Source organism: Gymnoscopelus braueri, assembly GCF_963280865.1.
Source record: "Gymnoscopelus braueri genome assembly, chromosome: 17".
Classification (NCBI taxonomy): Eukaryota; Metazoa; Chordata; class Actinopteri; order Myctophiformes; family Myctophidae; genus Gymnoscopelus; species Gymnoscopelus braueri.
This window is the reverse complement of record NC_137617.1, coordinates 52045754-52073438: the sequence shown is the minus strand read 5'-3', so window position 1 is coordinate 52073438 and position 27685 is coordinate 52045754. Positions and strand designations below refer to the sequence as shown.

Genomic DNA, 27685 nt, shown 5'->3' with positions numbered 1-27685 from the left:
GTGTACCGATTTGTGTGATGTTTGGATAAAATCTGTAGGAGTAGGCTACTGTCAAAAAATGTGTTTTGCAAAAAGCGGCCTTCTGGTGGCGCTATAACAGGCCCATGTGAAACATTTGGGGCAGAGGTTCTGAAGTGACATCCAGGGAGTGTGTGTGTACAGTTTAGTTGCGATCAAGCCAACAGTGCCGGAGATTAGCTGATCACAGACGGAGGGGGCGACGGACGGACGGACACACACACACACACACACACACACACACACACACACACTCACACGCACACACACACACACACACACACACACACACACACACACACACACACACGGACTGCGTGACAGGGTGCAAAACATAGCCTCGGTCATGCCTTTCGCTCCTGGCGGAGACAAGAAAAAAGAAGAAGGGAGGAATAACAGTTTGGTGTGGGAGTGATTTAGTGAAGTTCTTAACCCTGCCGATCACTAGATATGTCTAATGAAAAGTTGTGATGTGAGAAAGTGATGGGAGACGGAGGGCTTGCTGTTACCATGGATATGTATTGTATACAGTCACTACAGAGGTGAATATAATCCCATGTGCGTCCCTGTGGTGCGGTTGGTGCGGAACTATAAATAGGATTATAAAATCAATGCGGTTGGATGGCGGATGGATAATGAACGTTTACATGCAGATTCGGGTGACGAAAAAGCACATCCGCGCATCTCTAATACATACAGTACATATATATATATATATATATATATATATATATATATATATATATATATATATATATATATATTTATATATATAAACATTATCCAAGTGAATAAAGTAGACAGTCAAATATAAATATCATCAGCAACTAGGGAAGTTACAAGTAGCCTACAGATCTATCATCATCCACATTACAGGATGAAATGGCAGTGACTGCATTTTTTTTTTCAACATTAGTTCCTTTTCTACATTTCCTGAGCTATTTAAAGGTTACAACTGCACGGTTTTCAGATGAAAACGTTTATTGTCGGGTGTAATCCTTGATGTCCAAAACCGCTACTTTTCAGTAAATAAAAAATAAAAATACACGTAAAATAGCAGATCTACAAGCTCACAACGCATTGCAACGCTGTGCGTTGTGAGCTTGCAGGTTGGCTATTTGTGCTTCCTCTGTGTGACACTAGTATGGCGAAGTAGGACTTTAATTTACAGGAGGGGTGAGGGGAAACATAACAATTAACATACAGAGATATGAGGTTTCTGCCAACAGCAATGATTATATTCTGACCTGGAGTGGGGGCTGGATGGACCTCAGACTGTGTTCCTCATGAAGCCCAGTGGACTGACAGGCAGAGCACAGGTCATAGTCAGGACACACTGTACACTTATACCTGATCCCGAAAATATCTCCGCTACAGCCGTCACACTCCACTCCACGGTGCCGCATGCAAGGATCTGGCAAACAAAACAAGAGAAATGTACAGTATGTATCAGTATTGAGTCTATTACTAGATAAAGTGCTCCTCGGAGCACAGGTCTCCACCAGGCCATGCAGGTAGCTAATTTACCGCAAAGAGGGCGGTTCTTCACTTGGTAGAACCAGTAGAAGCCCTAGATACATACCCTACTTTATCATTAATTTAAAAAATATTGGACCATATTTTACTAAACGCATATCATGGTGGGGCTAAGTAACTCCAATGAAGGACAAGGACTCTCTCTCTCAATTGGGTAATTGATTGAGGTCATGTGATCAGTGACATACGCAGGGTGTACTTTTGGCTCCGCCCCCTCAGCCAAAAGTACACCCTGCGTGACCTCAATCAATTCTCCAGTTCTAGGCAACATAGAAGGGGGGGGGGGGGGGGTTATTATTTCCACACAACAGCTCTAAGGTGTATTAAAGACATAGTTCAATGTTGAAAATGAGTGGTATTTCCCTTTAATGTCTACCCCTGATTAATAATCTTTGCAACTTCAATAGGGCTTCACACTGCTGCAGTGCTCGAGCCCTAATGGTAGTTAATGTCTTCTGTTAAGATACATACCTTCACCTCCCGTCTGGGATCTTGTATCCGTGTCTGCTTTCTTAAAGACAAAAGAGAGAGAAGGGGTATCAATATAATAGTAGATCTGCGTATGAAGATTGAGGATGCTATTAACACAATCTACATCTGCTTAACATGCAACTTTCATTCTATCTCACCAAATTCCCCTGTCTGCCGAACAAGTGACCCGACTAGTAGGACTCTCTATTACAGCAACAAGGACACAATGCCCTTCCGGCTTCACACCCATGAACTGTATGATAATCTATGTCACCCAGATTATAAAGTACCATATTGATATTTAAATGTATTGGAGTCAAAAGTACAATATTGATATTTAAATGTAATGGAGTCAAAAGTACAATATTTATATTTAAATGTAATGGAGTCAAAAGTACAATATTTATATTGAAATGTAGTGGAGTTAAAAGTACAATATTTATAATTGAAATGTAGTGAAAGTCATCAGCTTGCAAAGAAAACAAACACTCCAAGTTTTGACAAATCTAAATGTATTGGGCATAATTATGGTGAAATTCATATAACTGCAGGTTTTATAATGTTGGTTTGTTCTAAATATTGACTTTGTATTTACACAGTAAAGTGTGTTGGTTAAAGGTCTTCATAAAGAACCACCTTCTGTTCAGATGTAGATGTTTTGGTGCCTCCTACCTCCTCATGGTGGCGCTGCCCCTCCTCACTGGTGCCTCCTGCCTCCTCATGGTGGCGCTGCCCCTCCTCTCTGGTGCCTCCTGCCTCCTCATGGTGGCGCTGCCCCTCCTCACTGGTGCCTCCTACCTCCTCATGGTGGCGCTGCCCCTCCTCACTGGTGCCTCCTACCTCCTCATGGTGGCTCTGCCCCTCCTCTCTGGTGCCTCCTGCCTCCTCATGGTGGCGCTGCCCCTCCTCACTGGTGCCTCCTGCCTCCTCATGGTGGCGCTGCCCCTCCTCACTCTCATGTAGAAGTGGGTCCATCTCTACACAGACTGAACTCCCATCTTCATGGTGACTCATGATGGTTTCTGTTGTCCTGGTGGATTCAAGGACGTTTCAAATGTCCACCAAGCCCCTCGCTCCTTCTCTCTCCCTCCTAGGTTGACAGAGATGATGTTTTATTGGTTTAACATGGTCTAAACCAGTGGTTCTCAAAGGACCCCCAAATTGACACTTATTAGCCCGCGGACCCCCATTTGAAAAGATATGCCTCAAGGACCCCCATGAGAGAAGATTTTTACGGCTCTAGCAGTGGTTCTCAAACATTTTTCATGTCAAAGGACCCCCAGTTTGACATGCATTAAGCTACGGACCCACTTAATGACATTTATATCTCTGGGACCCCAATTTATATTGTAAAATCAATGTTAATTTAACTCTGAGAGTGTACAAATGGAACCAAATGGACACGTTTGGGTCCATTTGGATCAATTTGTACACTCTCAGAGTTACAGACCCAAAAGGGTCCATTTGGTTCCATGTGTACACTCTCAGAGTTAAAGACCCATAAGGGTCCATTTGGTTCCTAACTATCAATCATTTGGCTGGGGACCCCCTGGAACTCCCTCAAGGAATACTTTGTTACAAGTAAAAGTACGGAATTAAAAATGTACTTGAGTAAAAGTACGAAAGTATTGGCATCAAAATGCACTTAAAGTACCAAAAGTAGAAGTACTAAAATGTTAGAAAATAGCAGATCTACAAGCTGTCGTGATGCACACACACACACACACACACACACACACACACACACACACACACACACACACACACACACACACACACACACAATAAAACAGAGTTAACAGCAATGATATAATTAGTCTAGATGGAAAGCGGGGTCCACACGCATAGGGTGGATTTTTTCCCGCCACCTTGTTTTTCTTAAAGAGGTAGTTCACGCAAGAAAATACTTATTTCATATCAATTACACACCCCATATGAAGAGTTAAAGGACTTAAAGACCCAAAAGTCCATTTGGTTCCTAACTATCAATCATTTGGCTGGGGACCCCCTGGAACTCCCTCAAGGAATACTTTGTTACAAGTAAAAGTCTCACACACCTCACACACAAGTCTCTCACACACACACTAGGGCATTCACCGAATAGTCGAATATTCGAATATTCGACTATCAAACCACTATTCGATTATTCTATTACAAAAAAAAGAAAAACGTTTTTTTTTTTGGGCTTTTCTACAGCAGACACGCAGCTGTGAGCTCTGGTGTGACGTCAACTCGCATTCCTAGAACTTGATCATTGATTTGAGGTCATGTGATCAGTGACATACGCAAGGTGTACTTTTGGCTGAGGGGGCGGAGCCAAATGTACACCCTGCGTATGTCACTGATCACATGACCTAAAACAATTATCCTTTTCTAGGCAACACAGAAGGGGGCGGGGGGGCTTTTTTCTTATTTCCACACAACAGCTCTAAGGTGTATTAAAGACATAGTTCAATGTTGAAAATGAGTGGTATTCCCCTTTAAGTGGCTTGCTCAGGGACATTTCGACACTTATGCCATATTAAAAAAATATATAAAATAGAAGATCTACAAGCTCACAACGCATCACAGTTAAGCTTGTAGAGCTGCTATATTCACTATTAGTTAGTAAAATGTACTTTTTAATACTTTTTGCATTTTTAAAAGCACATACTCCAATACTTTAACTTTACAAGTTTGACTGAGCGACTTTCGTTTGTAATTGAATAATGTTCACCAGGAGTATCTATACTTTGACTCAAGTACTTTGGTCCATCAGTGCTGCAAGTAGAGCCTCACTTTGAAGCATATAGTGATGTCCAGGACCCTTCACTGACCTGCTACGAATGTGTATAAAATAATAACAACATATGTGTAATAAAGGGTTAAAATGAACCCCATGGGACATTATTTCAGCCTGTCACCTGGCAGAATCTTAAAATACACACTTCAAGGAATAAGAAACACCAAGTGGTGAAAATAAATCCACCCTATGTGCATGGACCCCACTTTCCATCTAGAATAAATATAAAATAATATAAATATGGTAGCTTTGAGAGAACTTACTTTCTCCAGACGATGGTAATCACTTGTGTTCCTGTAGAGCTGTGTCCAGGGACTGTAGTCTATCCTCCCCGACTGTCTGTGGTTGAGAGACAGGTCAGAGGGTAGTGACAGAGTGAGGTCATTCCATGTTGATACTGGTATGTGGACGAACAGGTTTGTGGACGAACAGGTTTGTGGAGGAAGAACACTAAAATGTAAAACAGCACAATTACATATAAAATACTTTGTCTAACAGGTCCGTTCATGAAAGTCCTTGCGGTCTTGTTTCCAATGAGGGCCTTGGTATTTAACTCATAGACATATATAGTGGCACCACAGTTCAAATATCAATACAATTAATACAGAAAAAGATAACACTATGTACAACAAATAAATAAAAACATTTAAAAAAAGGGGGGAAAAAAACTATATGTACAAGAACAGGGGGGGGAGTGTGTGTGTGAATGTGTGTGTGAATGTGTGTGTGAATGTGTGTGTGAGTGAATGTGTGTGTGAATGGGTGAATGTAATGCACATTGTAAAGCGCTTTGGATAAAAGCACTTTATAAATGCACCATTTACCATTTTATTATTTAGTGTCCAGCATCAACTGTTCCCTGGAGTACAGTACATGTGCTATAAAGCAATCTATCTAAATTCAATGAAAGTCTGTCAGTTTACCTTTATGTTTTTGAGACCACCGCACCTGCAGTCAACCTTCACCAAAGGACAAAGAAAGGCGCAGCAGTTCCCCTGTTCTTTAGTATTGCTTTCACCACAGCAATACCAGGCAAGCTGATGACAGGGCACATAGCGCCATGGTTTCTGCTTTCTCTATACACAAATCCACGGAGCGCTGCCCTGTAGGGGGCGCAATCATTGCTGCGGCGTCAGTCAGCTGCTGCTGCGGTTCAGCCCGTCTGTTGACGTTAGCAGAGCAGCCATAGACTAGCTAGCCTACTGGCACCTGGCGTTAGGTGGTTCGTCCCCATTTTCTGTACATTTTTGCAAAGTTAGTGTTAGTAAAAGTTAGTAAAAAGCAGGTAAAAGACTAACGTGAACAGTCAGTGTCTGCAGCTGACTGAGTCTAACACCCCAGCAATGGCTGCTCGCAGGGCAGCGCTCTGTGGATTTGTGTATAAGCAAGACTAAACAGTTCATCACTCACCCATATTTGTGGTCAAACGAGATGGGCCAGCCTCCCGCTCTGCTTGCCTTGACTTGCTGCTGGTAGGCCGTGGGCCGAGTGCTCCAATTCTGACTTCCATTGATCCCCACTCAGGAACTGCATTCTTTTTTCAGGGTAGTCATATACAATTCTTACTGTTAAGTACTGTAACAAATGTTTCCAGCTTCGATTCGTGCACCAGAATGAAAGAGACCAATTTAAAAAATGCAATTTTAAACAGGCAAATATGCAGGGCTACTAAGAATCTCCATGGCAACCAGGAAGAAAACATTCTGCAAAACCGAAACTTCTGGTCCAAAAAAATCTAAAATGAGTGTAAAATATAGATTTTCATAACGAACTTGCAACAGCTATACCATAGGCTACTAATAGTTCATTCATAACCAGTTACATTCTCTTGACCAATAAAGAACACATTTCAAGAGCATGTAAGACTAGAAAGGTAGCCAAATAAATGGTTTGTATCAAATGCAGTCTATTACACTGAGGTTCAATAAACCTACTCAATACCAGTAACCCTGAATTCGACATTGCGAATTTCATGGATATTGTAAGGGACCAGAGTTGGTCGGCAAGAGAGACACCAGGACAAGTGTGTAGTTTCTTTAAAATGTCTTTTTTTATATTTTCTTTTTCCAATAAATATAAGACAAGACATTCATTCTGGCCCAAAACAAATGAAAACAATACACAGGACTGAACTTGACATCAAGACTGAACTAACCAAATGAGACATGAGGGGAACATATAGTGGGTGATCAGACCACTCTTGACACAAAGGGGAAGACAAAGAATAACATTTAAACAGACTACAAATAGCTACAACATAATCCACTACAGCACTAACTCATATTAAATAAAGAAATTACATACAAGTGAAATTACAAAATGCATTTCTTCACACGTGTAGTAATACATTCAAACTTATAATAAATCTCTGCCCCTCCCCTTATGCACAGGGGACATGGTGCAGTCCAATTACTAATCAGCTCCTTATAAGGACATGTGAAGCAGCTGGGCCTTTCCATGGCCAGCCATCTAAACTTCAACACTCCTCAGAACTGATAACTCAAAACAAAATAAACTTGAATACCAATTAAATGACTCCTGATAAAACAACTTGACCCAAACAAAATAACTTAATGGATGTACCCTCCAGCCAGTAACTTTATCATCAAACTTGCAATAAACAGTATGTCCTTTAACCGGTTGTGTGTAGTCCTTTATGCATGTAGTATGTAGTTTGCTGAACATAAATATAAACTAAATTAATAAAGATAAGATAAGATAAGATGTTTATTTGTCATTGCATGATCAACATACGGCGAAATGTTGTTTGGTACATCCATAACAACAGCATCAGCAACAAAGAGAAAGAGGATAAATATAAAATATAAAACACTGTTCGAGCAATAAAACCCTTAGTCTGTTCAATAGGTCAGTCAGTTCAGTCCATAGTCACCTGTCAAAAATTCATAAGAAGGACATCCATAATGCATATAGTAGGAAAATAAATTAAGATAAGATAAGATATATAATATATAAAATGGACAATAAAAACTCACACAAATTGTTCATGTGAGTGTGCGTGTGCGTGCACGTGGCTGCGCGCGCGCATGCGAGTCCAGCAGCACTTTCACAGCCTTTGGGAAAAAACTGTTTGACAGCCTGTTGGTTTTGGCCTTAAAGACCTTCAGCCTGCCCGAGGGGAGGGTCTGAAACAGGTGGTGTCCAGGATGTGAGGGGTCCCTAAAGATCTTTACGGCCCTGTTTTGGAGACGGTTTGAGTGAATGTCACTCAGGCGTGGAAGCGGAGAACCAATGATCCACTGCGCCGTTTTAGTCCCCCGCTGCAGATCCTTCCTCTCTGCATCAGTGCAGCTGGAATACCAGACTGTGCAGGCATAAGTCAGGATACTCTCGATGGTAGAACGGTAAAAGTTGATAAGCAGGTTTTGTGGAAGTCCGCTACGCTTCAGTTTCCTCAGAAAGAAGAGGCGTTTCTGGGCCTTTTTGACCAGATTTGAGGTATTGAGGCTCCAGGTCAAGTCCTCCGAGATGTGCACGCCGAGGAATTTAAAACTGGAGACCCTCTCAACCTCCTCCCCCCCGATGCTAAGACAGCTGTGACTGGGGTTTTCCCTCCTACAGTCCATGATTATCTCCTTATTTTTTTTTGTATTCAAGCACAGATCATTGTCCTTGCACCAGACAGTCAGTGCACTGACCTCCTCCCTGTATGCCCCCTCGTCATTATTTGTTATCAGACCCACTATAGTCGTGTCATCTGCGAACTTGACCAGAGTGTTCGAATGATGGTGGGCAGTACAGTCACTGGTAAAAAGAGAGTAAAGGATTGGGCTGAGAACAGATCCTTGAGGGACGCCTATGTTCAGTGTGATAGTGGAGGATGTGTGCTGGCCTAGCCTGACCTTTTGGGGCCTGTTAGTCAGGAAATCCTTTATCCACAGACAGAGATGTGGTTCTATACCTAGCATCTGTAGTTTAATGATCAATTTACTGGGGCTGATGCAGTTAAATGCAGAGCTAAAATCAACAAACAACATTCTCACGTAGATATTAGGCTTTCTCTCCAGATGAGAGAGAGCTGTGTGTAGCACTAGTGCCACAGCGTCATCAGTTGATCTGTTGGCCTTGTAGGCAAACTGATGTTGATCGTGGGTGGGGGGGATGCAGGTCTTGATGTTGGCCAGCACCAGTCTCTCAAAACACTTCATGATAACCGGCGTGAGAGCAACCGGCCTGTAGTCGTTCATACAGTTGATGGCAGAGGATTTGGGTAAGGGGATGATGGTGGTTTCCTTGAGACAGGTCGGCACTGTCGCTTGCCTAGTGACAAGTTAAAAATGTCAGCAAAGACTGACATTTTTGTTGTCCCAGCTGCTTTGTTGCCATTGATGTTTTTTAGGACCCGTTTAACCTGATAAGGCTGCAGAGTGAGTCGACACTGATGGCCCCCCTCTATTATGATGTTAATGTCCGGGCCTGCATTACTGCTATTCTCAAATCTAGCGAACAATGCATTAAGCTGGTCTGGGAGGGTGGGGTCAGTCAAGGGGGGGGTACTGGGGATCGGTTTATAGTCTGAGAGATTCCTGATGCCCTGCCACATATCACGGGAGTTGTTGTCAGTGAAATTGGCCTCAATACGTTTTTTGTATTGATTTTTTGCTTTTTTAATGCCTCTATTTAGGGCTGATCTGGCTCTACTATAAGCCTCCCTGTCCCCAGATCTAAAGGCTGTGTCCCGGGCTCTGAGCAGTATTCTCACCCCATTGTTGAACCATGGTTTCTGGTTGGGGAGTATTGTAATCTGCTTTTTTGGGCATACATTGTCAGTGCAGAAGTTAATGTAGGACAGTACAGTGGAGGTGTACTGCTCGATGTCCTCATGTTCAAAGAGCTCCCATGTTGTGTCCTCAAAGCAGTCCTGCAGGGCTGATGAAGCTTCCTCTGTCCAGGTCTGCACCATTTTGATTTGGGGCTTGGCTCTGCAGACGCGAGGCCTGTAAGTTGGAATGAGTACAACAGATAAATGGTCAGATTGTTTATCTGTTCCCAAGTTTCCCAGTTCAGCTGATGTATAGGCCCTATAGGCTCCAGGTATATTCGTGTATACTTGGTCCAGTATTTTGCGTCCTCTTGTCCCAATGTGAACATTTTTATAAAACTTAGGGAGGACAGTCTTAAGGTTTGTGTGATTAAAATCACCGGCCACGATAAAAAAGCTGTCCGGGTGTTTATTTTGTTGTGCGCTAATAGCAGCATGCAGTTTAGCCATAGCTATTTTTCCATTAGCACGGGGGTGGACGTAGACAGCCATAACAGAGGCTGCCGACATCTCCCTTGGCAGACAATGTTTTCCTATAACAGAAGTATCCGTGCACCAACTGTTATTTATATATATGCATACGCCTCCTGCTCTCCCCTTACCGGAGTCTGCTGTGCGGTCCGCTCGGTAGATAGTGTGGCCTGCTAGCTCCACCGCTACTTCGGGTGTGCTTTCCTTTATCCAGGTCTCCGTTATCACCATAACACAACTTTCAAGCCGGCTGTCCTTGTGTCCGTCTGTCCTCCGTAGTCTAATGTCGTCCAATTTGTTGACCAAAGAGCGGGCGTTTGCAAGGAAGATACTGGGGACAGCGGGCTTGTACGGTACCGCTGCGAGTCTAGCCCCGCACCCCTGCCCGCCTGCCTCTCTTCTGCTTCCTCTCGCATCGCCGCCTGTGCCTTCTCTCTGGCCGGGCGCTCCTCTCCGTGTGTCCCGATGAACGAGTAATCTCCGCCGGGAAGGCGCAAAACTCTTGGGGTACACATACAGTGTGATGGTCCTTTAAACACAGAATCTCTGTTCTGGTATAAGTCCTTATTTCCTTTGTTACACTGCTACGTGTTAGAGAGCACCGGGCCGCTGTGTCTGAACGCGCCGCCATCTTGAATTTTGCACACATGCTATAAACCAAAAAAAGACAAGTGTCCACCATGTTTTACCAACTTTGTGTGTCAGCTGGTGTGGCCATCACATGTGGCCATCACAGATATATTCTGAACACTTTGCATCTCAACATTTATACTAAAAAGAAGTTCTTGAACTGCATCAAAAAGCATTTATTCAGTAGGGTATGGTAACCAGCAGAGGTAGTACAAAAAGTTACTTTTTTTAGAGTGATTTATTCAAAGTTAAGATATTACACATTGCAGCAGCAAACTGTGGCATTGATGGATGACATGCCATGAGGTCCTTGTCTGTGGCCCAGCTACATTACTTCATATACGTACATTTTCTGCATTTGAGTGGATATCAGATCAGCCTTGAACTTCCCCTATAACCACTAGGACAGATGTTCTATAACATAGCATGTATCATGGACGCACTGTGAGGAAAACTGGCACCTGAAGTTCACTCGAATGCATTGAAGTCGATGAGGGCAGTTTCTATCAGCTTATGAATATATTTTAATAATTTCTACACAATCATTAACACATAGATCTTCATAATCATGTCGACCCATCTCTCATAGACTGCAAACGTGACACACAATCCACTCTTCTTCAAACATGTCACATTCATTTCCCAGATCCAGTTGTTTGTCACCTCTTGCACCTCTGCAATTGAGCCACTCCATACAGCCTGCAACACACACACATCAAAGGTCACTAAAGAGGAAACATTACCACATCTAATTAGGTTTATAGAATTTAATCTCAGGTGTTCTGCACAAATACTTGGGCTCTGTAGATTATTTTAAGTCAAAACTGTGTTATCTAGATTCAATACCGTATCAATACATTGTGTTCCATTAACATGTTTAGAAAAACCAGTCAGATTCTGTGATGAGCATAATTCTGCCTAAATGTAGCTTCACAACACTGATTCATATTATTCAAGTGATTTTGTCTGGTGTTGATTCATTAACTAGCATCTGATTATGTATATTTTTTGTCTACTGTTTTGAAGGTCTTATGAAATGGTACCTACAGTCAGGACATGTATGAAGCAGGATTTGCTTGTGTTTGTGGTTATTGCACACAAACATAAGATGGAGATAACAAACACTGTACAAAATAACGAATGCAGCATGAGTGCACACACATTTGCTTGACAGACAAACGTAATTTAACCCAACTAAATACATTAACAACTGTTAACTTTAGCTTAGAACTTGTCAAGAGAGAAAGAACAAATCACCAACCGTAACTATAATTTAAACACCAACTTTGACAACAGATGCACAGTGATGAGATCTTAACAGAAATGATACCAGATGGGAATCAATAAAATAATGAGGCAAAATAGTGTAGCAGAGCGAGGCATTTATAAAGGGGTACATATTGATTGGTCACTGCTTAATAGTATCTTAAGCATTTGCAGCAGTTGTTAAAACAAAATTTGCATCTGCAAACCATCCTGCGCAATACTAACGTTATATAATGATATAATATATTGATGCTTAATATCATAATGTGCCGTCATCAACACGGCTCATTCTATTGTCTGCATCCATTGTATACATTTTCATAAGAATAAGTCCAACAATCATCCCAAAACAAATATTACCTCTATCTGTTGTTTTCTTGATTCCATCTGAGCTGTATTTCCTGGTTCTGCTTTTCAAGTGGTACGAAGAACGTGATTGGCCAACTGAATTGCACAATACCCAGTAGACAAGCTTTGATTGGTTTATACTTCACATGGGGTTGCCAGGTTTTTGAAAATAAGTAGTGTTTAGTTAGTGATATTATATCTAAGTTTTATTATTCTGGAGCAACTTTTCAGGTTGGAAACATTTGATAATGTGTTTGTACTGCCCTCATTGAAGTGTTAGGCAACAACAATGAGGCAGCCAGCCAAACTCCATTCAAAAAAGAGACCGGAGTCAGGGATTAAGCATGATGTGTACAGGCATCAAAAGGCAATCAAATAATTGTCATCACAGCATTTCAATAAACATAAAACTTACAAACAATGCTTCTTCTGTAGTGTTAAACCACACAGTCTACATCTCTCTGCACATCAAACATGTCTCTGCCTTCTCTCCCTCACACAGGTGCAGACTGATTACCCCTCAATTGCTAGTTACACAGGTGATACAATCAAGTAAAGTGGGTCACAAACAGACACACAAAATCCTTTAAAACTAGAGGTCTGTTACGTCAGGTATGTTATTGTGGCCTCCTGGTGGCGCTATAATAGGCCAATGTGAAAAGGGTGGCATTTATTCTTAGGTCGTTCACTGCAATCGGACACTGCATTCATGATTTGAGGCATTTTGTTCCAAAAAATTGTTTTGCTAAATTAGACCTGCTGGTGGCGCTATAACAGGGCAATGTGAAAAAGGGTGGCATTTCTTCCTCTGCCTAGTGGGAATGTGCGTGTGAAATTTCATGGAAAGTTCATGATTTGAGGCATTTTGTTCAAAACGGACCAATCCTGCAAATTTTGGAAGCGAACCTTAGCCAATGAGGATGGAATATGGGGAATCGGACAGATCCGTGTTGATCACATGACTATAGAGATAGTGTGTACCGATTTGCATGACGTTTGGCGGAGACAATAAGACAGACAATAGCCTGGAAGGCAAAACCGTGTTCATAAACAATGATTATACAACAGGTAGTTCCGACCAAAGCAATCTGATTGGCTGAAATAGCTTTCTAGCCGTGCTTCAAACCAGCATCATAGCACATTAATAAATCACTCCGTACTGCAGTCCGCACCTGATTAGACCATATAGCGCACAGCTGTGCTGTGAAGTCACGCTGTCCCACGGTAGGAAAACAAACAGACAGAGCCTGCATAGCCTGACCCACCGCCGCCACCGGAGAACAAACAGCTATGCAAAATGGACTATGTTGTTAATTTTGACTTATTTGGTGGACTTACGGTTGATCAATGGTTAGAAGGTTATAAATATCCTCCTGTGTTAAAGTAAAATTACTCCCATTTCGTTAACAGTCCAGTGTATGTTATACTTATCGTACGAAGGTATCGCACGGCGAAAATAGCCTATGTACAAGTTCACAACACGTCGCCATCGCGACGCGTTGTCAGCTTGTAGATCAGTTATTTAGGCCACGTGACACGGTCGTACGACGGAGCATATAGCCCACTGGAATTCATTCCACTGCGCACTTGATAGCTCGGCTGTGTTGATGAGACGGTGCCTCAAACTCAAAGCGCTGCTACAGGGACTATTTAATGTCTCAGTGAAAAACTCTTCTCTTTACAGGGAAACGGATAATAGCGAAACATTTTTATTATGAATTGCTCCACAATATGTCTACACAATACTAAAACATTAGCCAGTTCCTTGATGGGGATCAACCATCAACTCAAAAACTAAAGCAGATAGAGGCACTCGGCCCACGGCCTATGGGTTTTCGTGACAACTTGGTCCCCCATGCTCCTGCTGCTCAGGTAACCTAGCAGTGTTGATTTGGACAGCTAATTTTGATTCAGTTTTAGTCTTTTGAATCAAATTCCATTTAGTTTTAGTCATATTTTAGTCACCTGAAATGTTTTACTGTTGGTCTACTTTTAGTCGAGTAAATATCATAAGATTATAGTCGTCTAAATCTACTGTTGATTTAGTCGACTAAAATGTATTTTGGCGTCGCCTTGATGGCGTGGTAATGGCTGATTTTACACTTGGTTGCGTGCTGAAAATAGCCGATCTACAAGCTCACAACGCGTCGCGCTGCGAGCTTGTAGATCTGCTATTTTCAGAGCGCAACACAGAGCGCAACCAAACGTAAAATGACTTGTCTTTTAGTTCTACTGGATCTCTTCTCCACTAGATCCCTCACTAACATGTTAGTGTTGTTAGTTTTTATTTGTTGACGAAATTGTCAATATATTTAGTCTTAGTCATCGTAGCTTAGTTTTTATTTTATTGTGTCCGCCAGACCGAAAGGCAGGGCGAGAGAGTATGTTTTACCCCCTGTCCGTCCGTCCGTCCGTCCGTCTGTCTGTCCGTCTGTCCGTCTGTGGACAGCTAATCTCCCGCACCGTTGGCTTGATCGCAGCGAAACTGTGCACACACACTCCCTGGATGCCAATTCAGAACCTCTGTCCCAATTTTTTCATATGGTCCTGTTAGAACGCCACCAGGAGGCCGCTTTTTGCAAAACACATTTTTTCACAGTACTCCTACATATTTTGTCCAAACATCACACAAATCGGTACACAGTATCTCTATAGTCATTAAACGAAACGGATCTTTCAGATTTTTCATGTTCCATCCTGATTGGCTAAAAATGGCTTCCAAAGTTTGCAGGACTGCTCTGTTTTGAACAAAATGCCTCAAATTATGAACAAACCATGCAATTTCCGTGAAACTTTGCACGTACATTCCCACTATGCCGAGGAAGAAATTCCACTTGAGATTTTTCTAATCAGCCTCATGGTGGCGCTATAACAGCCTGATTTGTGTTTTTACCTATAACTGCACCAATCTGTGTAAAACTTTGTATGCGCACTCCCTAGAGGTCAAGGAAAAACCTTTGCCCTGCATTTTTCACATCTGCCTTTTATAGCGCCACCAGGAGGCCGACTTATGTAAAACATATTTCTTTACATTACTCCTTCCAATTTTATCCAAATTTCATGCAAATCGGTACACATGATGTCTATAGTCATGTGATCAAGATGGATCTGTTTAATTTTTCATATTCCATCCCGATCTAAAGTTTGCAGGAGTGGCCCGTTTAGAACAAAATGCCGCACATCATGAATGCAGCGCCCGATTGCGGTCAAACTTTGCACGCACATTCACACTATGTTGAGGAACAAATGCTACCTTTTAACATTGGCCTGTTATAGCGCCACCAGCAGGTCTAATTTAGCAAAACAATTTGTTTGAACAAAATGCCTCAAATCATGAATGCAGTGTCCGATTGCAGTGCAAGACCTAAGAACAAATGGCACCCTTTTCACATTGGCCTATTGTAGCGCCACCAGGAGGCCACAATAACCTACCTGACCTGGCGGAGACCTGTGCTCCGAGGAGCACATTTTTCGTCGTAGTTTCAGTCGACAAAATCAACACTGTAACCTAGGTGCCATGTTTTCTGCTTGTGTAGAATAGGGGAAGCATATACAGAACATTAGCATATGCAGTACTAAAAAACATAAGGAGGAACAACTTCAAACACAAACAAGTTCTCAGCTCAGGCAGCCTACACAATAATTAATGGAAAGAGGACAAGAAACATGTCTGTCATATTCCCAATAAACCTTAATATTTGAATTTAACTGGTCAGGACAGTATTTTAATGATTTTGACCAGTATGCCCATCCCTAATTTTACATTAAGAGGACCTTCCCAAATACAAATAGATTGGATTACCTCGTATTGCCAGATTTCGCCACATGAACTTGCATGATAGAGGATCAAATATGGTGGAAACTGCTGTTCACAAACAGGGCAGGTTTGCTAAAGAACAAGAGGTGGCTTATGTCAGAGGTCTGATTTGATTTGATTTAGTAAATAATACATGAACAACACTGTACACACACCATTTTCTCCTTGACGTCATCACAAACATCAGCCAGTGTCTCGGTAGGGATTTCCTCCACATCTGAATCAATATTTGTTTCACCACCCTGGGTTCCTTGAAAAAAAAAAGAAAAGTCAAAGGATGGGGCGATACAACTAGATTGACTTACATCAACAGAAAGCGGGTCTTCATCAGAAAGTGATACTTACAGAAAAACAGGCATCTATCTACATGGGCTGCAAGAAGCTGAAGCGGCATGGTAACACCACAAACTTTGCAGATGGATTCGGCCATCTTGCTGAATTCATGAGCTTCAGGAGAAAGTGGGGAGCTATCCAACTCAGTGGCATCAGTTCAGCAAAAGCTAAGGTATGGCAAGGTTAGGGTTGCCAACTCCCAGAGATTTAAATAAGGGACACCTATCCTGGGCGAGCAGCAAAGCCGCACGGACAAACTTTTTTGGCCGTGCGGTGAGCCTCCGTTGTCCACTTCCTCCTTGATTGAACAAATACAGTACATATTTTCATGAGGACAGAATGTTGAGAAAATAGTGGTTGAGCAACGGCTTAGAATATAGAGCTATTTAACACTTAACAAAAGATATAACTTAACACCTGTAGCTGCCACAGGTTCAACAAAATGTCCACCCATCATAAAGATGTCTTTTCTGGTATCTATTCCATCAAAACTCTCCAAACTGACACCATACAAGACACCGTGAAAACTATAAAGAAATAAAACATACATTTGTTCAGTTCAATCATTATGAAACAGTCCTCTAATCAGTAAGTCCACACAGGTGCATTCAATTATTCACATGCAGTTACACTGAAGTCTCTCAAACAAAGTTTAACTTGTACATTACAATAAAACACAACAAATAGACACATAAATCAATGAAAGGCACAAATACAATAAGCATTTACCGTGTGCGCCTCTTGAACCATGTGCAGAATATTATTCTCTCTCTCTCTGGAGTTTTTTAAACGTGACCTCTGTGACCTCTCTGTGACCTCTCTGTGACCTCTCTGGATCAACTCAGCTTGCTTCTGACTTTGATTGACAGCTTCACTCTGATCATGTGACTCTGTGATTACCACAAATCCTCTAGGCAAAGGGCACAGCATTTTGACCTTAAACCCTTGTAATATAGACCTTTTTAATATATGTATTGTACCTTTTAGAACTATTTATTCATGTTGAAATGAATCTTTTTAACCCAGTGTGTAGGCCTACATGAATTTGACATAAACAAAACATATATATAATTATAACTGAAACCACCGTCTCTCCTTCTGGGACAGTTACAACACCGTTTTTTCATTACGTAATCATTGCTACAAAGTGATTGTTTAGAACAGGCATTTCCACATTTCTCCAGCTCTTTACAATTTAGGCATTTAGCAGACTTACAGTCTTTAGTAAACAGAACATACGTGTAGGTCAGAGGTCAGAATGACCTAACAGTCAGGACAGAGAACTCGTACAGGATAAACAAGTTGTGTCAGAAGTGACAACTTTTCTTTTGGAACCCTATAGATTTGAAGCTGAAAAATAGGTTCTCTCCTGATTGAATGAAATTGGTGACCCACCTGATAATGTCAATGGATGCACACACACAGAGTAAAGGGCCTTTACTCCACACCATGAAATAACCATAATGATGTGAGAGAAATAATTCAATAAAGAATTAAGTAAAACAAGAACAAAATGACAAAAGTCATATTCTACCAGGTGCTGTGTGTGTGTGTGTGTGTGTGTGTGTGTGTGTGTGTGTGTGTGTGTGTGTGTGTGTGTGTGTGTGTGAGAGATTGTTTTCATAGACCTGGTTGCTTGTTTTTCGGATTGCTTGTTTCTCGCCGAACTTGGCAACATTGAATATGCGACACAAAACGCTAATAATGTTTTTGCGAACGCGCCGCCTCCGACCAAGTGGAGCATACTATGTCACCGTGCTTGGGTTGTGTGTGTGTGTGTCTCCGTCTGTGTCTCTGTGTTCACGCTCTCATGTGACTCACGCTCTCATGTGACTCACGCTCTCATGTGACTCACGCTCTCATTGGCTCGCGCCCCCATGTGACTCGAAAGTCCGTGCTGAAATGCCAGCAGCTGCACTGCCTGTATACAGCCGGCAGAGTGCGGCAGAGTGCACTACTACAGTGTGGTTGAAATATAGCAGCCACAGTCGATCTGCGTTCGCTTCCAGCGTTCGCGCGTCTTACTTGTTTATATAAGTGGTGGCAACATTTTTAGACACCACACGGGTCTTCCCAACAATAGCGAAGATTAAAGTCAATGTGAACATGGCCAAATAATAACTTAATAGCCAAACTAGGTCTAATGAAGCACGCTAGCATTGAGGCTACCTCTGTTGCCTGAGGCCAGCACTGTCTCTCTGCAACTGTTGCGGTGTTGAAGTAATGGAGCGGAGGGCGGTTACTGCGGAGGACGGGCCGTCTCCCCATTGGCTTAAAGGAGTGAAGGACAGCCAGGACAGCCAATGATTGAATACATGTCGAACATGATGCAAATTAGGGAACATGATGCAAATTAGGTAGGATGAGGATTACGATGATGATTATCAGACTGTTTGTAGACCAGGCTGTTTGCTTATTACTCTTACATTCAGCTTTATGTAACATCCTCTCCTGGAGTACTAAAAGTACTTAAATTCTTTACTTAAGTGAAAGTATCAATACTGCAATATAGAAATACTCCGTTACAAGTAAAAGTCCAGAATTCAAAATTTACTTGAGTAAAAGTACAAAAGTATTGGCATCAAAATGTACTTAAAGTAACCAAAAGTAAAAGGACTAAAATGTTTGAAAAGAGCAGATCTACAAGCTCACAACGCTTCGCGATGCGACGCGTTGTGAGCTTGTAGATCGGCTATTTTCAAATAGCCTACAGTATGTATAAAATAGGGCTAAAGTGGTTAATGTGTGTTTTATAATATCATAATTGTCTCCGCCAGGCCGAAAGGCATGGCGAGAGAATATGTTTTACCCCCTGTCCGTCCGTGTGTGTGTGTGTGTGTGTGTGTGTGTGTGTGTGTGTGTGTGTGTGTGTGTGTGTCTGTGTGTTAGCAGCTAATCTCCGGCACCGTTGTGAAACTGTGCACACACACTCCCTGGATGCCAATTCAGAACCTCTGCCCCACATTTTTCACATGGGCCTGTTATAGCGCCACCAGGAGGCCGTTTTGTGCAAAACCAATTTTTTGACAATACTCCTACAGATTTTATCCAAATGTCATGCAAATCAGTACACAGTATCTCTATTCTCCACTTGCACAAAGTCCTCCGCCCCTTCCGGCTAGAGCGACAACCCCGCCGTTCACTTCCGGTCCATCCGGAATACATTGACTTCAGTCATTTTCCCCCCGTCAATTTAAGTACTTTCTCGTCACTTTTTTATTTATTTAATAACTTGCGTGTATCAGTTGTGTTTGTATTGTTCGTATAATTTACCGTTTGTTGTGTGTTTAGTGTTGCCAGCGTGTTTTAACGGTGTCTCTCTGCAACGTGTGTTGTTGTTGTTGTTGTTAGCCAGCCAACTAGCTCTGTAGGCTAACGCAGCTTTGTATACAAGGCACGTTATATTTCGCCATGGCTCAGGGTCATTTTTAACAACTACAGCAATGAAGCAACTTTAGCAACTACAGAATGAAGAAAGGCACCACGACATTTATGAAGAAGACGGGCAGTTCTGCAGACTTTTGCTCAGTCCCTCGTTGCTCTGCATCATCTTCATTCTGTTCCATGAGTTTTCATGTTTTCCCAGCTGATGCTGAGGTTCGAGCAAAGTGGCTTGTCAACATTAAAAGGGATAACTTCACCGTCACTTCAAAGAGCAGGGGCCTGTTCCTCAAAAGGTGAATTAACAAAGCCTGGCCTTAAGCCAAATCAAGGCTTGACAAAGTCGGGTCCGAAAAGCCTCGTTTGTTCCGTTCCTCAGACGCCAAGCCAGGCTGAAAAGGAGCAACTTTGTCGAGCTAGACCTTGTCAAGCCAGGCTGTGTCCAGCCAGGATAATGAAGCCAGGCTAAATGGGCGGCGATTCGCCGACGACGTATTTCTATAAAAGACCATGAACTCGAGCGCAGATTCCTTGAACTTGACCAATCATGGCAGCGGGGAACAAAACTCGCGCAGCGTTTTTCTCTGTGGCCGAACAGCAGCAGCTCATGCAAGCTTATGAGGAAGTGAAACATGTTATCAACAGAAAAGGAAACGCGACCGCAATAAATAGATCCAGGGCGAAAGCTGGCAAAGTATTGAAAGCACACACAGAGTGTGTGTGTGTGTGTGTGTGTGTGTGTGTGTGTGTGTGTGTGTCAGCGCCGGACGGGCAACAGGACGTACGGACGGGACGGGACGGGACGGGACGGGGGGGGGGGGGGGGGGGATGGAGGGGACGGGACGGGACGGGACGGGACGGGGGGGGGGGGGGGGGATGGAGGGGACGGGACGGGACGGGACGGGACGGGGGGGGGGGGGGGGGGGCGATGGAGGGGACGGGACGGGACGGGGGGGGTCGGGGGGGTTGACCGCGACGGGATGAGCGGGGGACGGGACGAGACACGCAATAACCCCACATTGCAAGACCACTTTAGTAGAAATTTGGGTTGTGTAGTTACCTTGCCATCATGATGTAACTCCAAAGGTGGACAAGAAATAAAAAATAATTTCTCCATTGACTAGAAATTGATAATTTAAAATATGCTCCTTATTGACTTACAAAGAGGCTCCTTTAAACCCGTAACTAATAATGTATATATATATTTAAATATATGTATATATGTATATGTATATATATATATATATATATATATATATATATATATATATATATATATATATATATATATATATATATATATATATATGTATGTAGGCTATGTATGTATGTGTTAGACATTTCTTATAATATTACCAAAAAAAAGTAATATATTATCAAACATCTAACAACAATATGAACTATAGTGTTAACAGAGTGACAATGACATATCACATGAGTTATTGTGAAACAATTATGATTCATGGTCACACACTATTTCAGTAATGTAATTACATTGATTATATCTTATTGTATTGATTTCATTTTATTTGAATGCAGGGTCATTCAAATGAGTCCATATACAAACACATGTGTTGCTTCAATTCTCTTTTGAGGAATCGGATAAGGCTAAACTTAGCCAGGGTGAACTGGCTAAACTAATCTTCAAGATAATTCACCTTTTGAGGAACCGACTCAGCTCTAATCCTGGCTAAATTAAGCCAGGATAGGTGGTAAAGCCAGGCTTTAGCTCTAATTCACCTTTTGAGGAACAGGCCCCTGGGTGTGTAGCAGGCATTTCCTCCCTGAAGACCTGAGCAAAACTACCGGTGGAGTCAATCGTCTCAGAAAGGGAGCATTGCCTGTACTTTTTGAGTGGAATGGCTTTCAAGTCCGCCAGCGTGTGAGTGTTTGGGAGAGGAGAGAAAGACCAGTGGCAGTGGCTAACTGCACCGATCAGGCTGACAACAATGACGGGGATGGAGGTGCTGCAGCTGGAGGTAACTGGTCTGATTAACGTCTAAACTTAAAACCAGAAATGCCCCCCCCCCCCAACAGTTTACATACATATATTGTTTTGCTACGTTTTATTGCTACTAATGCTGATGATGTCTAGGATATAGTATTGTATATTATTGTATGTCTTTAAATATCTCTATGAATTGAATACACAGGACCTCAATGGAAACAAGTCCTCAGGACCTTTTGGGGTTGTCCTTTTAGTTAGACCAAGTGTATGACTGTACTCCTGCTGTTTGTATTTCTGCCCAATAAAGTATTCAATCAATCAGCAGATCAGACTGACAATGACGGGGATGGAGCAGCTGCACATGCAGTGGAAGTGTGTGACCACGACTACTGCACAGCCCCTGAACCTGCCATAGTTGACCTGGCCTTGAGTGAGAGGGATGAAATGCAAGATCAAATCCGTCAACTGACGAAGCAAGTGGAGGACTTGACAGTTAAATCTCGGTTTGGGCTACGTAGATTTGAAGGCTCAGATTCACAGATTAGAGTCTTCACAAGGTTAGTATAACTTGCACAAAGCATACCAATTTCACATGAATAACATTACTAAGTTATGATGTTGTAAATGCCATTATATGAAACCTTACTTGTATGCACGTGTCTTAATGTTCCTTAGATTTGCTAGCTATGAGCACCTGATGGCTTTTTGGCAACTCATAGAACCATCCACTGCCAACATCATCCGGGTCACTCGAGCACGGAGAGCCCAGCAGAGAAATGAGGAAATAACTCTTCCATGTACTTACTCAGTAAGTTGTGTTTACTGGTTTAGTATTTTGATCAGTGCGGTATGTTTTTACTGTAGCTTCACTATACCACAAAAGGATGTAATCAAGATAAGATGTAGTTAAAAGTACAGCAACATGGTGTTGTGGAAATTTGTCCTCTGCATTTGACCTATCCTAACTGCTTTAGAGAGCATTGAATATTGACATTTCCCATTTAACATAAGCTTGTAAAAGTTGACTTTCCTTCGGTCTAGTGGGTGGTCATAGCTGACACTGGTCTATCATATACATGGTTTTGATGGGGAAAAGGAGGGTGTGTGGATGCCATGAACTAGGGGTGCAAGCTGCAGGATGATCCATTTGTCCAACTTACTGTATGTCAATAATGCATGCTGCTCCAGAAGCATTCATTTTGGAGTTCATTCATTGTAACTTCTCCACTGCCTACAAGACACTCCGCTGATCTGGTAGAAGATATGGACAACCATGTACTACTGTCTGTGTCAACTTGAGGAATGTCTCAATTCCACATAAAAAAAATCTTCCAGAGGAGTCAGAGTATGAGTATGACGATGAATAGTGACTGTATAACAGCACCTGTTAATAACACAATAAGTGCCTATAATGGGCTATGGCTTACTGGATTACTGGACAACCCCATTGGGCTTATTCAAGTAATTTCGTAAGTAAGCAGTAGATTTATGCTTGCGTATTATGCTTCTCCCTTTATAGATTGAATAGTATTTGAAACATAGCCATTTTAAGCTCCTGGCAGCCATCATGGACGCCATGTTGAAAATGAGACTTTCTGCCTTTCTGGAAGTTACATTTTCCTAGATTTTTTTTGTATGCTTTTTTAGCATGCCCAATAGTAACATAATTCATAATTTGTATGAATTTATGGGGTGTTCAACCATATACTGAGCCATCTAATATTGGAGTTTCTGCATACCGGCCACTAGTGGGCCAGCCCAAGTTGTATGCAGGGCTTTTGAAAACCTTACACCCACACCTAACACCATGTCAAAATGCACAATCTCACAGCTATTACAACTACAGCTTGTAGCAGTTTGTCCGAGCTAATCTCGCAAACCGTTCGGCCGATCAGCACCAAATTGCCAGTAGGTCACAGACGTATCTCCACTATTTTTTCTCACATATGTTTTACACTTTTTGAAATATCTAACTGTAATTGTATTTATCATGTGATTATTTTCACAAATGTGTTCAATTATGCAATTATCTTATTAAATATGCACAATACCAAACTTTCCTCAGCAGAAATGGATTCTACTGGTAAAATTACCTTAGGGTCAACTGTTTATAAGACCATTGGATTCCAAAAAGTATTGTCTAGAAGTCATATAAATGATTCACACACATCACGGTTTCATATGGCTTGTTTAGAGTGATTACTGTCATTAAGCTACTGAATTGGAAGATGTATCATACCAAAATATAAACTAGAGACATGTAGGAATACAAAAATACAAACATTTCACGGCCACCTCAGGTGGTACCAATTTGTGAAAATATCAGTGTTGGCCCCTGGACTATGAGGTGTGGTGGTGTGTTTGTGTTTGGGCACAGCGATCACACTTTGAATCGGCTTCAGGATACATTTCAGCCAACTTGGCTTTACTAAGATGAATTAGACTAAGATGTGCACATGAGGTAGTTTAAATGATTATATATAAAGTCTATAGCACCCACCACTCATGTGTCAACTTCGACCTCAATTCTCTCTCCCATTTACTTTTTAATCGTTGTGTATTCACATCAGTAAGAGATGAGATGGCTGTGTAAATGTCTGAAACAAATCCATTCTCAGTTGGTAACATTAGGAGAAGTTTTTCCCACTTCTGACTATTAGAAAGATGTGTAAAATTGAATGCTTGAGATAATAACTGTCTAATATGTTTTGTACAATGTCTTACAGAGACATGCTCTTCCTCTGCTGGATGAGCTGTTCCTTTACCTCATGTACATGGCCCTGGGGTCCACAGAAGTTGACCTGGCAGATCGCTTTGGGATCCACCCATCGACAGTTAGCCGGATCATCACGACCTGGACCCATTACCTGTACTTTCTACTTGGCTCACTGACCATCTGGATATCTAAAGAGCAAGTTCAGGCTGCGTTGCCGAGGGATTTCAGGGAGAGCCAATACGCAGACACACAGGTAAACATTATCACTCACATACACTACTGTATTATTTGTTACATAAACTGACTCGCAGTTGCTACACACCAAAGCACTACACCAAAATAATGTTTTGCCAATTATGGTCTCTTTGCTTGGTCACTGCATAGAAGAGTCTATTGACTGCAGGAGATAACTACTGTCACTGAATACAAGTCACGTTGGGCTCACTGCATTTCTAATTATTGTTTACATTTATCATAACTATCATTCCTCTGAATTATTCATTAAGTGTTCTAAAATAAATATAATAGTTGAGTTAAATGTTGTAGGTGTAATGTACTGTTGTGAATCAGCTTAGTGCAACAACCCTAGAATGGCTGTGATATGACATACATTTAATGTATTCCAAATACACGGCCATAGATCGCTCCTATGCCCGCCCGGGTAGCAGACTGATCTTTGCGGCATAAAACATCGCGCTGCATGTGTACTCACCCAATCATTTATTCCTGTGACTTGGAGTCAGATATTGTCCTCTAGTTTCATATCCTAAGTACTAAATAATACTAAACAGTAAACACACATTTTATGCCAGAACTTTCAAATGGATATGAAACTAGAGGAGAATATCTGACTCCAAGTCTTAGGAATTGCGACTTAGCGTCTCTGACAGAAAGTCAATGTTTAAAGTATCTCTCCTCTCCAGTTAGTGTTATTACATTATTAAAACCTGAGAAGTGTGACTGGTTATTACTTCACTGTGTAGAAGGAAGGCACTGACAATTAAAGCCTTTTTATTCACAGGGTGCAGGCAAACACTGACAACGTTTCAATGTCAATACAGGCTGCTACACCACTGCTGCTTGCTTTGTGTTCATGCTCTATGACCTGACAAAGATGTATTGACATCGAAACGTTGTCACTCTGTTTGCCTGCACCCTGTGAATAAAAAGGCTTTAATTGTCAGAGTTCGCTACAGTGCCTTCCTTCTACATATACCAGTCCCGCTCCTGAGATGCACCGAACCAGCCAAAAGTTGTCTTGAGGCGCAGTGGAACCCCTTTGTGCCTGGTTATTACTCAACGTTGCAGTAGGACTATGTGTGAAAAATAATTTGATGTTACTTGATTTGGCAGGTAGTTGTTGACTGCACAGAGCTGAGATGCCAACAGCCAGAAAGTCTGCCTCTGCAAAGTGAACTGTACTCCAACTACAAGTCTCATACCACCCTGAAGGGCCTGCTCGGAATGGCACCTCATGGAGCTGTCACCTTCATATCAGAACTGTATGCTGGCTCCATCAGTGACAAAGAGCTCTTTAAGCAGTCAGGCCTCCAACGCCTGCTGACAGAGGATATGGCTGTAATGGCAGACAAGGGATTCTTGATACAGGACTGTATCCCTGGTAAACTATATCGCCCACCCTTCCTCTCAAAACAGAGCCAGATGCCAGCAGAACAGGTTAAGAAAACCCAGGAGATTGCGCACCTTCGAGTCCACGTTGAAAGGCTAATTGGAAGAATTAAACTGAACAAACTCTTCCAGTCTGAGATTCCAGTGTCCTCGATGGGAAGCATTAACTCTATGTGGACCGTAGCCTGCTTACTAACCAACTACCAGTATGGAGCTCTTGTAAAGGCGTGGGCAATTCAGTGAAAAATAGCAGATCTGACTTTCAACACCTCACTCATGCTCAACATGTTTGTAGAACGTTATCGTTCATAAGTGTGGATGCTCACGTCATTATAGTTACTGTATAGTCATCTTAACAGTTCATCATTCTTGGTGTGGACGGCTTTTAGCCATGTGAACCCTGGCGTCCTTATTCTGGGCCTACAAGCTCAGAACGTGTTGCGAGCTTTTAGATTGGCTATATTGGCTATTTTCTATGGAGATATTTTGTGTATATGGGGGGGGGGGGGGGGGGGAGAAATAGAATAGACGGGTAAATAAACGGACTGTTTGTGACCATCTACAGGTGCCTCAATGCCTGGGGCTCAAGAAGAGTTTATTTCCCGGCAGCTGTTAGAGCCATATGCAAAGACAATACAATGTTGCTGCTGTTACCACACTTGCATTTCACTGCTTCTACCTGTGAGTAGTGACAAATGAAGCCTCTGGATTCTTCAAAAGGAGGGGGCCTATTATAGACCTCTGGGGGACTGTGGTCAACAAAGTACATAGGGTTTAAGTGGTTAATATATCATGCCGTCATTGTTTCAGATTGTATTTGGTGTGTAGATGCAACTGAATTATAAATAAACTGAGGATTTTACAGTGCAGGATCACTTGCCTACTAAGTAATTCCAGACAGTGGCCTTTATTTTATAATGAATTGACCACATTCACACTCTCTTACTTCATGCATATATATATGTGTGTGTGTGTGTGTGTGTGTGTGTGTGTGTGTGTGTGTGTGTGTGTGTGTGTGTGTGTGTGTGTGTGTGTGTGTGTGTGTGTGTGAGAATCAGAGTAGAAAAAACTTGTAGATCTGCCATTTTCATTGCATACCCTGAAGAGGACACTTACCCTTGCATATACTTGAATAAGACACTTTGGTGAAACATTACTTTTATTAAAAGCTCGCTGGATAATAAATTGTGCCACTGCAACATTTGTACATTTTCATGTAAAAAGACCTACTTTATACAATCTTTAATTGAAATGGGCCATTCATAAGAGTACTTTTATTTTGGTACTTTAAAGTATATGTTGATGTCAAAACTTTTACTCGAAATGTTGAACACAGGACTTGTAACAGTATGTCTACATTTTAGTTGCCACTTTCCTGCAAACCAGTGGTTCCCAAACTGGGGGGTCCCCAGATGATTAGCTTAATGTGCAACATTGTTTTCTCACTCAACAGTAAACAAACCAACATTCAGTATAAGTTTGTACAGGGTATCTGCACATTTCTAAATACCTTTACATACAACATAGGGTACACACAGGGTACACATTTCTGAGAC

At 42.0% G+C, this 27685-nt stretch overlaps 1 protein-coding gene across 1 annotated transcript; it reads left to right on the top strand.

The window, feature by feature from the left end:
* Positions 1 to 16489: 16489 nt before the first annotated feature.
* LOC308105231 (uncharacterized protein) lies at positions 16490 to 26448 on the top strand (the record flags this gene model as incomplete). Its single annotated transcript, XM_080455866.1, has 6 exons — positions 16490 to 16517; positions 21591 to 21815; positions 22110 to 22341; positions 22460 to 22592; positions 24511 to 24753; positions 25854 to 26448. The coding sequence occupies 6 exons, from the start codon at positions 16490 to 16492 to the stop codon at positions 26370 to 26372; spliced, it is 1380 nt and encodes a 459-aa protein (XP_080311992.1). The 3' UTR covers positions 26373 to 26448.
* Positions 26449 to 27685: the final 1237 nt, after the last annotated feature.